Below are 16,114 nucleotides of genomic sequence, written 5' to 3' on the forward strand. Positions count from 1 at the left end.
ATAAAATTCTGAGGTAAATCCATCTGGCCCAGGGTTTTTTTCTTGGGAAGTTTTTTGATTGCCGCTTCAATTTCTTTGCTGGTAATAGGTTTATTTAGATTTTGTGTTTCTTCCTTGGTCAATCTTGGAAGGTTGTATTTTTCTAGGAAGTTGTCCACTTCTATGTTTTCCAGCTTGTTAGCATATAGGTTTTCATAGTAGTGTCTAATAATTCTTTGTATTTCTGTTGGGTCTGTTGTGATGTTTCCTTTCTCATTTCTGATTCTGTTGATGTGTGGTGATTCTCTTTTTTTCTTAATAAGTCTGGCTAGAGGCTTATCTATTTTGTTTATTTTCTCAAAGAATTTTTTCTGTTGTTTTATTTTTCTCTCAATTTTGTTTATTTCTTCTCTGATCTTTATTATGTCCCTCCTTTTGCTGACTTTAGGTCGCATTTGTTATTCTTTTTCCAATTTTGATTATTGTGACATTAGACTATTCATTTGGGTTTGTTCTTCCTTCTTTAAATATGCCTGGATTGCTATATACTTTCCTCTGGTTTCGCTGCTTTCCACAGAAGTTGGGGTTTTGTGTTGTCATTGATTTCCATATATTGCTGGATCTCCATTTTAATTTGGTCTTTGTTCAATTGATTATTTAGAAGTGTGTTGTTAAGCCTCCATGTGTTTGTGAGCCTTTTTGCTTTCTTTGTACAATTTATTTCTAGTTTTATACCTTTGTGGTCTGAAAAGTTGGTAGATTTCAATCTTTTTTAATTTAGTGAGGCTCTTTTTGTGGCGTAGTGTGTGGTCTATTCTGGAGAATGTTCCATGCACACGTGAGAAGAATGTGTATCCTGTTGCTTTTGGGTGTAGACTTCTATAGATGTCTATTAGGTCCATCTGTTCTAGTGTGTTGTTCAGTGCCTCTGTGTCCTTACTTATTTTCTTTCTGGTGGATCTCTCCTTTGGAGTGAATGGTGTGTTGAAGTCTCCTAAAATGAATGCATTGCATTCTATTTCCTTCTTTAGTTCTATTAGTATTTGTTTCACATATGCTGGTGCTCCTTTGTTGGGTGCATATATATTTATAATGGTTATATCCTCTTGTTGGACTGAGCCCTTTCTCACTATGTCATGACCTTCTTTATCTCTTGTTACTTTCTTTGTTTTGAGGTCTATTTTATCTGATACTAGTACTGCAACACCTGCTTTTTTCTCCCTATTGTTTGCATGAAATATCTTTTTCCATCCCTTGACTTTTAGTTTGTGCATGTCTTTGGGTTTGAGGTGAGTCTCTTGTAAGCAGCATAGACATGGGTCTTGTTTTTTTATCCATTCAGTGACTCAATGTCTTTTGATTGGTGCATTCAGTCCATTTACATTTAGGGTGATTACTGATAGGTATGTACTTATTGCCATTTCAGGCTTTAGGTTCGTGGTTACCAAAGGTTCCAGGTTACTTTCCTTACTATCTAAGAGTCTAACTTAACTCACTTAGTATGCTGTTTCAAACACAATCTAAAGGTTCTTTTCTATTTCTCCTCCTTTTTCTTCCTCCTTCATTCTTTATATATTAGGTATGAAATTCTGTACTTTTTGTCTATCCCTTGATTGACTTTGGGGATAGTCTATTTAATTTTGCATTTGCCTCACAATCAGCTGCTCCACTCTCCCTACCATGGTTTTACTGCCTCTGGTGACAGCTATCCAACCCTAGGAACACTTCCATCTATAGCAGTCCCTCCAAAATAGACTGCAGAGATGGTTTTTGGGAGGTAAACTCTCTCAGCTTTTGCTTATCTGAAAATTGTTTAATCCCACCTTCAAATTTAAATGATAATCTTGCCGGATAAAGTAATCTTGGTTCCAGGCCCTCCTGTTTCATGGCATTGAATACATCATGCCACTCCCTTCTGGCCTGTAATGTTTCTGCTGTGAAGTCTGATGTTAGTCTGATGGGCTTTCCTTTGTATGTGATCTTATTTCTGTCTCTGGCTGCTTTTAACAGTCTGTCCTTATCCTTCATCTTTCCCATTTTAATTACTATGTGTCTTGGTGTTGTCTTCCTTGGGTCCCTTGTGTTGGGAGATCTGTGGACCTCCATGAGTGACTATCTCCTTCCCCAGATTGGGGAAGTTTTCAGCAACTACCTCCTCAAAGACACTTTCTATCCCTTTCTCTCTCTTCTGGTAACCCTATAATGCAAATATTGTTCTGCCTGGATTGGTCACACAGTTCTCTCAATATTCTTTCATTCTTAGAGATCCTTTTTTCTCTCTGTGCCTCAGCTTCTTTGTATTCCTCTTCTCTAGTTTCTATTTCATTTATTGTCTCCTCCACCATATCCAACCAGCTTTTAATACCCTCCATCGTGCTCTTTTACGATTGGATCTCTGACCTGAATTCATTCCTGAGTTCTTGGATGTCTTTCTGTACCTCCATTAGAATGTTTATGATTTTTATTTTGAACTCCCTTTGAGGAAGAGTCATGAGGTCCATATCATTTAAATCTTTCTTGGGAGTTGTATTAATAATTTTACTCTGGACAAGGTTCCTTTGGTGTTTCATGTTTGTATATGGGGCCCTCTAGTATCCAGAAGCTCTATTCTGGAGCTGCTCCTCCCCTGAAGCAATGTCAGGGTCGCAGGGGAGTGGTACTGGTACCTGGGGGGAGGAAAGAGCTGTTCCCTGCCTCCTTCCTGCTGTGCCTATCTCCACTGCCTGAGCCAGTGGGCCGGTCACACAGGTATGTTTTTGTCCCAGAGCAGCCAGATATGGATCCCCACTTACCACAAGCAGCTGGAATCCCAGTCTCACCAGGAACTCTGCCTGTATTGACTTTCCAACCCGGTAGTCATGCTTGTTTCTTGAAAGCACCATGAAATGTAGGTTTGTGCTCCCAGAGCAGATCTTTCTAGAGCTAGGTATTCAGCAGTCCCAAGCCTTCCACTCCCTCCCTGCTCCATTTGTCTTCCTCCCGTTGGGTGAGCTGGGGTGGGGGAGGGGCTTGGGTCCTGCAGAGCCTCAGCTCTGGTATGTTACCCCGTTCCGTGAGGTCTGCTCTTTTCTCCAGGTGTATGCAGTCTGACACCAGTCTTCTTTCCTGTTGCTCTCTCAGTATTAGTTGTGACAATTAAATTTTCTAATTGTATCCAGTTTTATGAGGAAGCCTCTGTCTCTCCTCTCAGGCTGCCATCTTTACTTCAGTGTATTTTTAAAACTTTTTGAACATTAATAACCACAATACCTCTATTCCTCTGAAGAATAATGACTTAATGTTAGTTATTATCACTCCTGTTTGTCCTTGTTACCCTGTCTTATTATAGTTACTTTGAATCAGGGACCAAAAGTCCACTCATTGCATCTGGTTCACATGTCTCTTATATTACCACTACTTCGCTTTTTCTTAAGCTTTTGAAAAAACTGAGTCATTTTGTTCTACAGAATTTACTATCTTCTGGATTTTGTTTTCATCATCATAGTATCATTTTAACATGTATTTTATCCCTATTTTCCCCGTAAATATGCACTTGGCCCCTGAGGCTTGATTAGTTTCAAGTTCCATGATTTGTGCAGAGTATTGCATAAGTGCTGCTATGCCCTTCTAATGGCACCACATCGGGAGCATGTGCTGTGTGGTTGCCTCCCTTTTGTGATGTTAATGTTGATCCCTGGGCTTGGGTCAGTCTGATCCTTCCATTTATTGTTCCTATGAGCTTTTCACCTACTGATTTTACCAGCCATTAATCACCTTTGTCTGTGTCCACTGTGGCAACATGGTGATGTTCTAATTCTGTTATTCCCTCTGCATTTGTTAACTGAAGGTCTGTGAAATTCTATATAGAAGAACATGCCCTACCTATAGGAATGGCAGGATAATAAGCAGGCACTGATGCCGTAGCTAACTCCAAAGGTGGCCAGTGAGGTTCTTGCCATGTTATCTTTATGAACTGATGAAATTTTATAAACATTGCATAATTGTCAATACATTATAGCTACTCTTTGTGATGCAACTTTTCCAACTTCGGCCAATGAGAGCCCTTTCAAACTGATTCCTGTATTTTGTTTGACCATGGTAATCTTTGATAGCTTCATTGCTTTTTTGCCAGAAGCAAAGTATCCATCTTGTACATTTGCAGACTGAAGTTGGCTATTTCTTCAAGTAGCCCTGGTTTCTTTCAGTTGGAAATGCTATTTAGAGACTGTAATTTCGATTATAGGACAGTTAAAGTATCCTCTTGGAAGAAGACTCTAAATCACTAGTTCATAATGATACTTCAAATTAAGATTTAGGATTATGGAGGTTTTTACATAATTTATTTGATAATGTATTATCTATTTTTACACAAATGTTGCTTCATAAATATCTGATGGATCTTAGTGCACACAATTTCAAAATAACAATATCAATGTCATTATTAACAGGTTTTGAAATCAGCATAAGAATTACTTGTGATTCATTTATTATTACTATACATCCTTCTATGGATACTGGAGATACCAAAACACAATACAAATTGTGTTTTAAAGTAACATGAATTTTTTAAGTTGGGTACATCTCCAACTTGATAAGCTTAGTTGGTTTCATTTGTTCAGTTTTAACCTTTTAGGGATTTTTATGTTTCTTCTGATGGAGTTTGTTTTTAATTATGTAAAATAAAATACCTAAAGTGTTCCAAAGACCATACGGTATAACAGAATACACTCAGACAAGTTGACTTTCCATCCCCCCTCCATGTTAGTCCCTTTCTCTCCATTTTTATGACATCGATTATCCTTTCCATTGCTTCCTTTTTTCAAAACTTTTCAAATTAGTGTCTGTGAACTGCCACCTTCTAACATTTCAGATGGTAGTATATACAGATTTAAGCCTTTTTCCACTTACTATATACTAGAGATAATAGCAGTATATAGAAATTAATTTTTTTTTTTACAGCTGCATAGTTACTCCAATTGTCTATGGATAAACATTGGGTTGTTTCTGCTCTTGCACATGCTGCCACAAATAATGCTTTACTTCATACGCCACTTCACACTTTTGGTCATTATACTTCTGGGAAGAAGATAAGAGTCCGAGGTCAAAAGTTACGTGCACGTGAAGTTTTGCTAAATATTGTTAGATTTCTCTCTTTAGCATATGGATCATTTAGCATTCTCACCAGCAGTGAATGGGAGGGCCTGTTTCTCCACGGTCTCACCAATGGATTAGGTTGTCATAGCTTTGGGTTTTACCAGTTTGACATGTGAGGAACAGTATTTAAGTGTCTTCTGAATGAGTTTGAGCAGCTTTTCAAATACTCGAGAAATATAATTCCAAGTGAACTAAAGATTTAAATGTAAAATAGAAACTGTAAAAGTATTTGCAAAAACAGGTTTCTCATGTATTGCCCATGAACATGTCAGTTGGGATAGCTTTTTAGAGGGCAGTGTGACAGTAATACCAACATTAGAGATGCACTTGCCCTTTGATCCAGCAGGCTTACTTTTAGGACTTAATGCTACACGTATAATCAAAGCCATATAAAAGGATGTTGATTATAGCATTTAAATAGCAGAAGCTTGGGAATTATGTAACTGTACCTTTTCAGGGGGCTGGTTGAATAGCTAACAGTATTGCCATAAGTGGAAACACTATGAAACTATTTTAAAAAATAAGGTAGTTTAATAGGCACTAATGTGAATGATCTCAAAAATACATAAAAAGATAAAGGTACAGGAACTGTATGTATAGTGTCCTCTATTATTTATGCTGCTGGTTTCTTTAACCTTTTAATATGCGTAGAATAGTTCTGACAGGGTATATTAGAAACTAGTGTTTACCAAGATAGGAGGAAAACTAACTTTTGACCATATATTTGTTGGAATTTGTAACGTGCTGCAAGTATTACCTTTCCTGGTTTCAAAAAAATTTTAAATATGGATTACTGTTAAGTAAAAAGTAAAATTCCCCCATCCTGGGTATTCCAGTCTCAATCCCATAGGTCCCTATTGTTAATATTCCTATCGTGTGTACCAACACATATAATAGACTTCTGAACCTATTTTACACAAGTGGGATCATCACATATGTGCTTTTTACATCCTTTTTCATATACATATATTGCATGTATTCTGTGTCATATAATCTCTCTTTAATGGCCTTTTTAAAATTAGGGTATGTGCCGAAAAACAGGTGTCATAAGCGCAACCATTCCATGTAACCACCACCCAGGCCAAGTTAATAAATCATTTTCAACATCCCAAAGCCCCTCTCATACCCATTCTCAATCACTACTCCTTCCCCTTCTTCTTTCTGATTATTAGCACCACATATAGTTTTCCCTGTTGAACCTCATGTACGTGGAAACAATATACTTTTATGTGTGGGTTCTTTCACTCAGCGTTTACTTGTGAGATTCATCCATGCTGTTGCAGGTAACAGAGGGTCTTTCTTTTTCGTTGTGATTCTCTTCCACCATAAGATATATCAAAACTTAACCATTCTACCACTGGACATTTGGATTTCCTGTTTGGAGCCATTATGCCTAATGATGGTATAGATATTCTTGTCTAAGTCTTTTGGTGCACATATACTAAATATGTGTATGTTCAGTTTTAGTAGTTTGACCAATTGTAGAATGTGATGTTTCAGTTGATACTCCTACCGAGCAGGGGAGATTTTGTTCCTGTGGTTACACATCCTCACTGACACTTGCTGTTGCCAGTCTCTTTAATGACCCATTTCAGTGGGTGTGAAGTAGTATTTCATTGTAGTTTTAATTTGTATTTCCCTGATTACTATGAGTTAAAAGTATAAGTTCATTGGCCGTTTATACATCCTTTTCTATCAAGTGGCTGTGCAAGTTTCTTGACTATTTTCTATTAGGTTATCTATCTTTTTCTTACTGATGTATATAAGTTTTTTATATATTCTAGATGCAAGCTTTCTGAATTATATATGTTGGAACAAATAAGTGTCCCCCATTTCATTCTCTTTCAGTCATTTCACTATGTTTAGTGTATTTTGTCGGAGCTGTTTAGGAAACCTTTGCCTACTGAGTCATGATGATCCTGTCTAATGCTCCTTTCTAGGAGCTTTATTATTTTTCCTCTCACATTTAGATCCTCACCTGAAATTTCTTGTTGTTTTTTTTTTTACGTGGTATGAGGTAAAGATCAATCTTAGTATTTTTTCCATGTAATATACATTTGATTCTGTAACATTCACTGAAAGAATGGTTCATCTATTCCCTATTGCTTGCAGTATCAGCTTTATCATAATTTAAATGTCCATATGTATGTGGATTCATTTCTAGATTCTGTCCTGTTCCATTGGTCTGTTTTTCTACCCTATGCTATACAATCTTTAAGTTTTAATATTTAGTAGAATAAGTCACCCAGCTGTATCATTTCTCTCATTCCTCTTCTGAAGTCTCTTGGACCTTGACCCTTTGCATTTCTACATAAATTTAGAGTCAACTTCTCAGTTTCAATGAAAACAAAAACAAAAACCACCTCCTGAGATATCGATTGGGATTGCCTTTAATCTAACAGTTATTTTGGAGAGAATTGACATTTTTACAATATTGAATCTTAAAATCCATGAACATGGTACATCCTTCACTTATTTACATCATCAACTTCTCTGTATAGTGGATTTTTCTATCTTTTATTAAATTTTTCCTAGGTGTATGTTTTTGATGCTGTTATAAATAGTACATTGAAAATTTTTTGGAAATTAGAAATGCAGCTGAGTTTTGTATTCAGAAAACTTGCTGAACTCTGAATATTTGTACATTCTTTAGTATTTTTATATGTATGTTATGTCTACAATCATGACACTTTTTCCTTTCTTTCCCATTCTTTTATTGTTTATTCCTTATTGCACTTGGCTAAGGTCTCCAGTACAATGTTGAATAGAAGTGATAGCAAACATTTTTGTCCTGTTTTACTTAATCTCAGATGGAACACTTTCCAGTTTTGTATTACATATGACATTTGAATATAGATAGACATTCTTTGTAGATACCTTTATTGGATTAAGGAAGTTCTGTTTCCAAAGTTATATTGTCAGTGTACCAATTTTAGGAGCCATTTTCTTATATTTTTCTGTTTCTTTAATTTCTGCTTGTATAGATACTATTTCCTTCTTCCTTTCTTCATGTTTGATTTGCTAGGATCCCTTTCTGGCTTTTAAATATTGATTCTTAGATTCTTAGTGTTTCAGCCTGTTCTCTTTTCTCATGTGTGCTTTGCAGTTTATACATTTACTGTAAATTCAACTTTAGCTTCATCCCTCCAGTTTTGAAATAGAAGGATTTTTTCATTTTCTTTCAGTTAAAAATATTTTCGAATTGCCATTGTGATTTCTTCTTTGACTCATGGGTTACTTAGAAGTACATTGATTAATTTTTAAATGGTTGGGAAATCTCTTGTTATCTTTTAATTACTGGCTTTTAGCTTAATGCTGGTAGGTCACATGATGTATTAATCAATCCTTGAAATGTTTTGGATTTGCTTTATGGGCCAGCACATGTTTAGTTTTGGTAAGTATTCCACCTTCACTTGTAAAGAAATTTTATTGTGAAGTGCTCAGTTGTGGTTTATCTTGCTTGAAATTTATTGTGTGGCTTGATGACTTTGATGGTTTTGAAAAGCCCTCAGCCATTATCTTTTCAGATACTGTTCTGCCCTATTTTCTCACCACTCTCTAGTATTCTAGGATGTTAGATGTCTTCACTGTGTACTATGTGTGTCTCTTCATGTTTCCCATCATTTTGTCTCTCAACCTTCAGTTCTTCAGTTTTATAGTTCACTAATTTCTTCAGCTTTGTGGAATCAGCTGTTTTAACTCACCATAGCATTCTTAATTTCAGTTACTCATTTTTACACCTACCATTTCTAGGTGTAAAAAATCACCTAGAATCTCCATATTGTCATTTAAATTACAGTAAACTGTTCCTCTAAAGTCTTGATAGCTCCAGTATTTGAATCTTCTGGCCTCTGTCCATTTGTTTATTGGTTAAATATTATCTTACATACCTGGTTTTATGTGTTGCTTTGTTTCTCTGTCAGACATTGAAAAAAACAAAACAATGTAACAAAAACTTGAAGCTCTGAATGATGGTATTTTTCTCCAGAAAGGTTTCACTTTTGCCTCTGGCAGGCAGCCAGGGTGGGAGCAGATTCATCTGTCTAGTTGGGATTGACATGAATTCTGAGTTGTCAGTTCTTGTGGGGGCTGGTTTATTTCTAATTTGCCTTGTATCTTCTTATGTAGCCTTTGCAATCCCAACCAGAAGCCTGAGGTTTTCTTAGGACCCCTCTACTTTGGAAAGCTCTGATTCTGTTTTTTGTCTCTTCAGCTCTGTGAGACTGGTGAAAGCTTCTCTTAGCCTCTCAACTGCAGCTTTCCATGTGGAAGTGGCAGTCACCTGAGGGAAAATATATACCTAAATGTAGGCTCATCTCTGGGTGGGAAAATGTAGACCTGAATGTAGGCTTATCTCTGGGCTCCTCTTCTCTGTCTTGTGTCCCCAGTGTCTCACTGCTTTCGTAGCTCTTTCATACCACCATACCTTCAAACAGATGCATTTCTTATTTTTTTCAGCATTTTCTGCTTGTCCTCAGCAGATGGCTGATCTAGAACACCACAGTAGGCCTTTGCCACATTTTGTTGTAAAGTTCCCATTACCAGTGGAGCCTGTGACCTACTACAACATGTACACTCACTGACAGTGACAGTTGTTGGATATTCTGTTGTGAGTAGTTAGCAGCCCCCTATAGATGTGTGATGTTTGAATATGTAAGTTCTCAGAAGTAGGTCTCAGGAAGGGGAGACTAAATATGAACCTTCTTTACACAGATGCTTCATTTAAAGAACAGATAGTGAATAGTGAATATAGTGTGGTCAATCCAGATGACAGCCCTCATATTTGGAGTGAGTGGTGGCATGGCTATTTAACTTAATTTAATTTTTCCAGAGGAACACTAGTAAATATCCAAATCTACATCTGTGCAAATTAGAAGTTCTAGCTTTGATATTGTAAATCATTACCAGCATTAAACTGGTACTAATTATAGAAAGTGAACAGTCCTCTGACCTCCTTGTGTGTGGCATTGGTGTCTCTCTTTGTCTTAACAGGACATACTTTTTTCCAAAGTAGAAATATTTACAATGGCCTTAAATTGCCAAACCTCAAGAGTGCATTTCTAGCTTTTATCCCTATATATATATATACACCCCATAATTAAGGTAAACCAAAATGTCTCATAAGAGCACCTAATGCTTCCCCTTTCCTGCTTCCTTACCTTTCCTCATTCTGTTCTCCATCCGGAATGACATGTTCATCCCACTGCATGCCTATAAAGTTTGTCTTCAAGTGGTTTTTTTTTTTAAGTCAAATCATGAAGGACCATCTCAAATGCCACCTTCATCAACTGATTCTTCTAACTGAACTCTGTATAATCTCTTCTTAGGCCCCTGTGCAGAGACCTCTTTTATCTTTGGTTGCTATAATCATTTCATGTCCTGTCCTGTCCCTTTTCCATATTGTAAATTTCTTGATGATGGAACCGTCATACTTATATTTACATTCTTTGTAAAGTTTGAAGGCATCAAATCCTTATGAAGTAGGAACTACGCAAATAAAAATGGAATTCCAATGCAGAACTAACTGCCAGAGACATAGACTGTTTTTATGAGTTGCCTTGTTACATATTCCTTGCCCACTTGCCATTTGATACCTTCATTATATTCATATGGAATTGCAAGACTCCATTTTTACATATTACAGATATTAACTCATCAGTTTAATTGAAAAGACCTGCTTTTTAATGTTGCTTATGGTTTTTTGTTTTGGAGTGTTTTGCTTTCCTATTTTATTTATAGTTTATACAAACATTAGTTTGGTTGAAAATTCAAATGGCACAAAGGGTGTACAGTACAGTCTCTTTCCCATGTGACAGTGTTTTTATAGAGAAAGGTTCTTAGTTTTATGTAATAGTCTGTCGGTTTCTGTCTTCTCTCTCTGGTACAGTCTCTCCCTACCCAACCTTATCTAATAGCTGGTCTGTTTTGTTATAGTACTTTTGTTTGTTACACTTCTAAATATAAATCTTTAATCACATCTGTGTTGTATGTGTATGCACAGTCTATAAAGTAGAGAGAAAACACTTATCCCGTAATTGTTGAACTGGATTATCCTCAATCATGGGTAGTCACGTATGGATGGCTGTATGCATAATTATCATGTAACAGTAATTACCATAGATGTTGCAGAATCACAATAGCATATTTCTGAAATTTAATAAAAGTGAAAATTTAATGAAAGCAAGGCTAAACTAGCTTACTCCCTTATCTTCACTGGAACAGTTTCTGAGTTTACTTTTATCATTTCCATACACAAGTACAGAGTGAACTTGTATGCATCAGAGCTCGCTCTCAGCCATTAGTGCATATGACATTCCACTCTTCAGGGTATGCAGAAAGTGCACTCATTTCTCTGCCATTTATTAGCAGCATTCCATTACTTTTTCTGACTTCATTCTCCATAGTTAATACTGGCAAGTGACTCACTTTTCAGAAGTCCTTCTTCACAAAGAAATGTTTTCTAGTCACTTGAAAAGGAGACTTTATATACAGTGATGGATTAGAGCCACAGAATTATGTTGACGGTCAGATCCTATGTTATTCCATAGGGTCGGTGACGTGATTTGTGTTTGGCTTTTAGCTCTGGAAGAGAAGGGGTCCCAGTGCCTCACCCTTCTCCAGCCCTGCCTCATCTCGCTCGCAGACACCAGAGAGGCCAGCAAAGAAAATAAGGTAATCTGTGATTTGCTGTGTAGATTAATGAGAGGGTAGGAAAGGAGGGAAATTGACTTGGCTCTTAGGCTTTCTGAGACTCTTATTTGGAGAATCAAAGCGGTTCACATCTAAAGGGCAGAGATGGTGCTGCCCTGAATTCCTCTCGTCTCTTGCAGTTGTCACATACTGACCACACTGGCCTCTGCTCCCCCTCATGCTGCAGCGTGAGGGGCTGGGGTGTAAGGGGAAGGGCCGCACGGGACAGAGTGAACACAGTGACTGATGGGAGTGGGCAGCAGGCTTCACGTTCTAGACGCCAGCTGACCCTCTAGGTGCCCGACTACAATGCTGCTTTCTTAGAGACAGAGGTGTGACTAGAACTCTCGGAAATTTGGCAGGTGTCATGTAAGGTTCTAAAGATTATTTTGTGCTTGTTTTAAGACAAAGGTGTCTTTGTGGTGACTGTGAACTGCCTCCCTTCATTTCTTTAGGAATTTTCTTAGACTTCTTTTTTTGTTGTTGTCTTGACACACTGAGATCTTAGTCATGGTTGTTCTAGACTTTGTTTGGCCAGTTGGTAGTTAGGAGGGTATAAGAAGTTATCCAGCACTTTTCTAAACTTAATTGTGCCTCTTCCTCCTACAGAGAAGAAGAGCTTTCTCATCATTCTGGCTCTTCAGCTCCATTGGTAACAGACAAGGAGTCCCAGGGAGAACAGGGTAAGTTGATGAACACATGGCATGTGTTGGCGGTAGTGTGTATGGAGGGTACATGGACCACAACCCACTGGAAACATGTACTGAGCCTTGACTTGTGTGGGGCCTGGTAGTTACAGAGATAGATGATTCTGTCCTTCAGGCTTTATGGTCTGGTAAGGGAGAAAGGTGGCCCAGACTCGTATAGCATAACCCAGGCCACCTGGGGGGCTCGGGGTAAGGTTAGCCTAGGTGGGGGAATCTGAGCAGTCCAGGCAATTTCTGTCCAGTAAACAACCATGCGCACGCATTTGGAACAATTACCACTTCATGTCTTCTTGACTGTTAGAAATAATCTTGCCAACACCATCCAAGAGTCCAAACCATGGAAGATAGAATCTCAGAGACACCTAGTGAAAGTTCAGTATTAAAAACTGGGCTGGATAGACAAACCTCTCCATTTCTGGAAGAAAGGAGGAAAAAAGTAAGTCTGATTCTTTAGTTGCAGATACAACCACATGTAAGAAGCAGAACTCCTGGGATTCTCCATCTACACCCAGGAGCTCCGGGCTACGCAGACGGAAGGTTCAACTGCTGCCCTCCAGGCGAGGGGACCCACTGATCTTGGTATGGGGTGTCCACCCGCCTCTGCTCACTCTAGCCTGGCTCCCCTGAGTCTTAGGAATGGAAAGGTCAGTACAGGTTTCTTTCACTTCCTTTTGACTGGCTTGGCTTCTCCTTTTTCTCTTGGTAGCCTCCACCTCCCGTGCTTGGTTATTCAATCACTGCTGAAGATCTAGACTTGGAGAAGAAAGCATCGTTACAATGGCTTAAAAAGGTCTTCGAGGATAAGACTGGTAAGGAATATAGATTAACTTCACACTCCAGAGAGGGTTTCCTTCAGTTTTATTTTGGTCTGTCTCTCAGAAATCCACCTGTTGGGTATTCAGTGGAATCCGAGAACAGTGAGCATTGAGATTGAGAGGAAGCATTTCTACATGAGTCCCCCCAAGTCCCTAAGCCTCCCCGTGCTCTGCGATTAACCTGGAAAGAATTCTCCTACAAGGGAGGACAATCCTTTCTTTCCTTTTTCCTTAGAAATTGCCTCGAGCACTGTCACTGAGAACCCACCTGCCACTTCACCAGCTTCTACCCTCACCCTGCCTGCTGCTGGGACTGCCGCTTCCTCAGCCTCCCTCCCAGCCCCAAGTTCTAACCCACTGCTGGAGAGCTTGAAGAAGATGCCGAACTTCCTGGGTCTACCATCTTTCCCAGGTGAGGGGAAGAGCTTTCTGTGGAGCACACAGTGCCATCAGCCTCTGCTTAGGCTAAAGTGAAAGCAGTGTGCCAGTCAGTCACTAGAAAGGTTGAAGCTGCTCTGGCTTAGCACACCTGAGCTGGTGCAAGCCTGACGGCTTCAGAACCCTCTCATCAGGAGCAGATTGTAGGGAAGGGGCTGCCGCCCTTAAAGCTGGAGAGGGCAGCCTCATTTTGGTAGGCACACGGCTGTTGGTTTGCAGCCCCATTCCTTAGCTGCTCTGAGCTGTGCTTGAGTTCAGATGGTTGGATTTTCCTTAGTGTCCACACATTTAACACCTACTAGGCCAAGTTTTATCCCCTGCTGTCTGTCTTATCTGTGAAGGGTAGAAATAAGGAGCACTTCTTTGATATGGGGAATGAATACATTAAGAATGTGTGGTATAGATGAGTCACATTTGTTGACTCCTGAATCCTGGCCCAGCAAGGCTTCTAGAGCACCAAATACCATCACATTTGAGGTACCAGAATTCACTTTTTCTGTTCTTATTCCCAGAAGCTGCTGGAGAGGCAACCACCACGGCCTGTTCGTCCCTGAAGACACCTGGCCTTCTGGGCCCTCTAGGCTCTTCACAGCCAGAGCCCCTCCCAGGCCCCTCTTCAGACTCCAGATCCACAGCCACTTTCTCGGGGCTGACCCCTGCCTCTCCCACAATACCAGCCATTGATGCCACCAAGTCACCTCCAGCCCCTCAGGCTGAGACATCTTCCAAGCCTCAGTCCCCACCTGCCCCAGGCCCCACCCTGCAGCCCAGTGTTCTGTTTGGAACGCTGAGCAGCCCACCTGCTAACCCTTCTGCCTCTGCAGCTCCTGCTGTGTCTTCAGCACCTGCCATGTTCAAGCCAATCTTTGCGGCTCCACCAAAAAGTGGGAATGAGGGCCCTGTGCCATCCAGCCCTTCCCATGTCACAACAGTGGCATCTTCCAGCTCTGCCCCCACCCCAACTACCAGCAGCCTCCCCCTCACTTTCAGTCCTGTCTTTAGCAGTACAGGGCTACCTACACCTGTGCGCTTGTCAACTCCCTTCTCTTTCACTCAGACAACTACTCCAGCCACTAGCACGAGTGCCCCTCTGTTACCTGCCCAGGCCAGTGTCAGTGTCCCCTCAGCAGTAGCTGCAACGGCTTCTGGGACCACCGCCAGCACAGCCACAGACTCTGTCCGGAAGCCTGTCTTTGCCTTTGGTGTGAGCAGTGTGACCAGCACTGTGACCAGCATGACCAGCACCACTGCATCCACTACCCAGCCTGTCCTCTTTGCATCCCCCCCTGACTCTGGTGCCAGCTTTACCCCAGCCATGGGCTCCATATTCCAATTTGGCAAGCTGACTGCCACACCTGCTCCAACAACAGCCATCACCTTTGGCCAGTCCGTGCCCAGCGCCGTCCAGACAGCTGCTGGCAGCAGCACCACTGGCTTTGGTGGCACTCTCACAACGTCTGCTCCCATCGCCCTGAGCCAGCCTGCACCGACATTCAACAGCACTACCACCCCAGCCTTCAACATTCCCTTTGGTTCCGGCATCAAGCCCCCCATCCCATCGTATCCTGGAGCCATCCTGCAGCCCACATTTGGAGCTGCTGACGGGCAGGAGACGAGGGCTGCCAAGCCAGCCTTGGCCCCCAGCTTCGGCAGCTCCTTTCCTTTTGGAACCTCAGCAGCCCCGGCCCCACCTGCAGCTCCAGCACCGATCCCACCCCAGCCAGCCTTTGGCAGCCCTGTGCAGTCAGGTTTTGGTGGGTTGAAACCTACACCTTCTGCCTTTGGCATCCCCTCCAGCGCCCAGCCGGCTTTTGGCAGCACCACAGCTGTTTTCTCCTTTGGTGCAGCCACCACCTCGGGCTTTGGAGCTACAACCCAGACCACCAGCAGTGGGACCAGCAGCTCAGTGTTTGGCAGCACCACCTCATCGCCCTTCACGTTTGGGGTGTCAGCAGGCCCCGCTGGCAGTGGGGGCTTTGGGATGAACGTGGCTGCCCCCCACAGCAGCTCCACCGCTGGGGTGTTCAGTTTTGGGGCAGGACAGAGTGGGACCACTGGCACTACAACCCCTTTTGGGGGAGGCTTGAGTCAGAATTCCCTGGGTGCACCTGGCCAGAGCACACCCTTTGCGATCCATGTGGGCAGCACGCCTCAGAACAAATCCATGTTTGCAGGTAAGATTTCGAATGGGCTCGGTCTGCAGTGCCAGGTGCTGTTTTAAGTGCCGACACGGGACACAGTCTCCACTCTCTGAGCTGTACATTGTCGTGAAGAGACAGATGTCATCACAGATGTTCTCCTTAAACAGTGTCAGGTAGCAGTGTAAACTCATGACCGGAGGAGCTACTTAGG

At 41.0% G+C, this 16,114-nt stretch overlaps 1 protein-coding gene across 1 annotated transcript in view; it reads left to right on the forward strand.

Moving 5' to 3' along the window:
- POM121C (POM121 transmembrane nucleoporin C) overlaps window positions 1-16,114 on the forward strand; it is a 31,657-nt gene that overhangs the window by 10,676 nt on the left and 4,867 nt on the right. The window contains exons 6-11 of the mRNA XM_037002591.2: window positions 11,693-11,784; window positions 12,412-12,485; window positions 12,964-13,088; window positions 13,216-13,318; window positions 13,560-13,736; window positions 14,275-15,936. Of these exons, the coding sequence (XP_036858486.2) occupies window positions 11,693-11,784; window positions 12,412-12,485; window positions 12,964-13,088; window positions 13,216-13,318; window positions 13,560-13,736; window positions 14,275-15,936 (2,233 nt within the window). The remainder of the gene's footprint in view (window positions 1-11,692; window positions 11,785-12,411; window positions 12,486-12,963; window positions 13,089-13,215; window positions 13,319-13,559; window positions 13,737-14,274; window positions 15,937-16,114) is intronic.

This window comes from Manis javanica, chromosome 10, assembly GCF_040802235.1.
Source record: "Manis javanica isolate MJ-LG chromosome 10, MJ_LKY, whole genome shotgun sequence".
Taxonomy (NCBI): domain Eukaryota; kingdom Metazoa; phylum Chordata; class Mammalia; order Pholidota; family Manidae; genus Manis; species Manis javanica.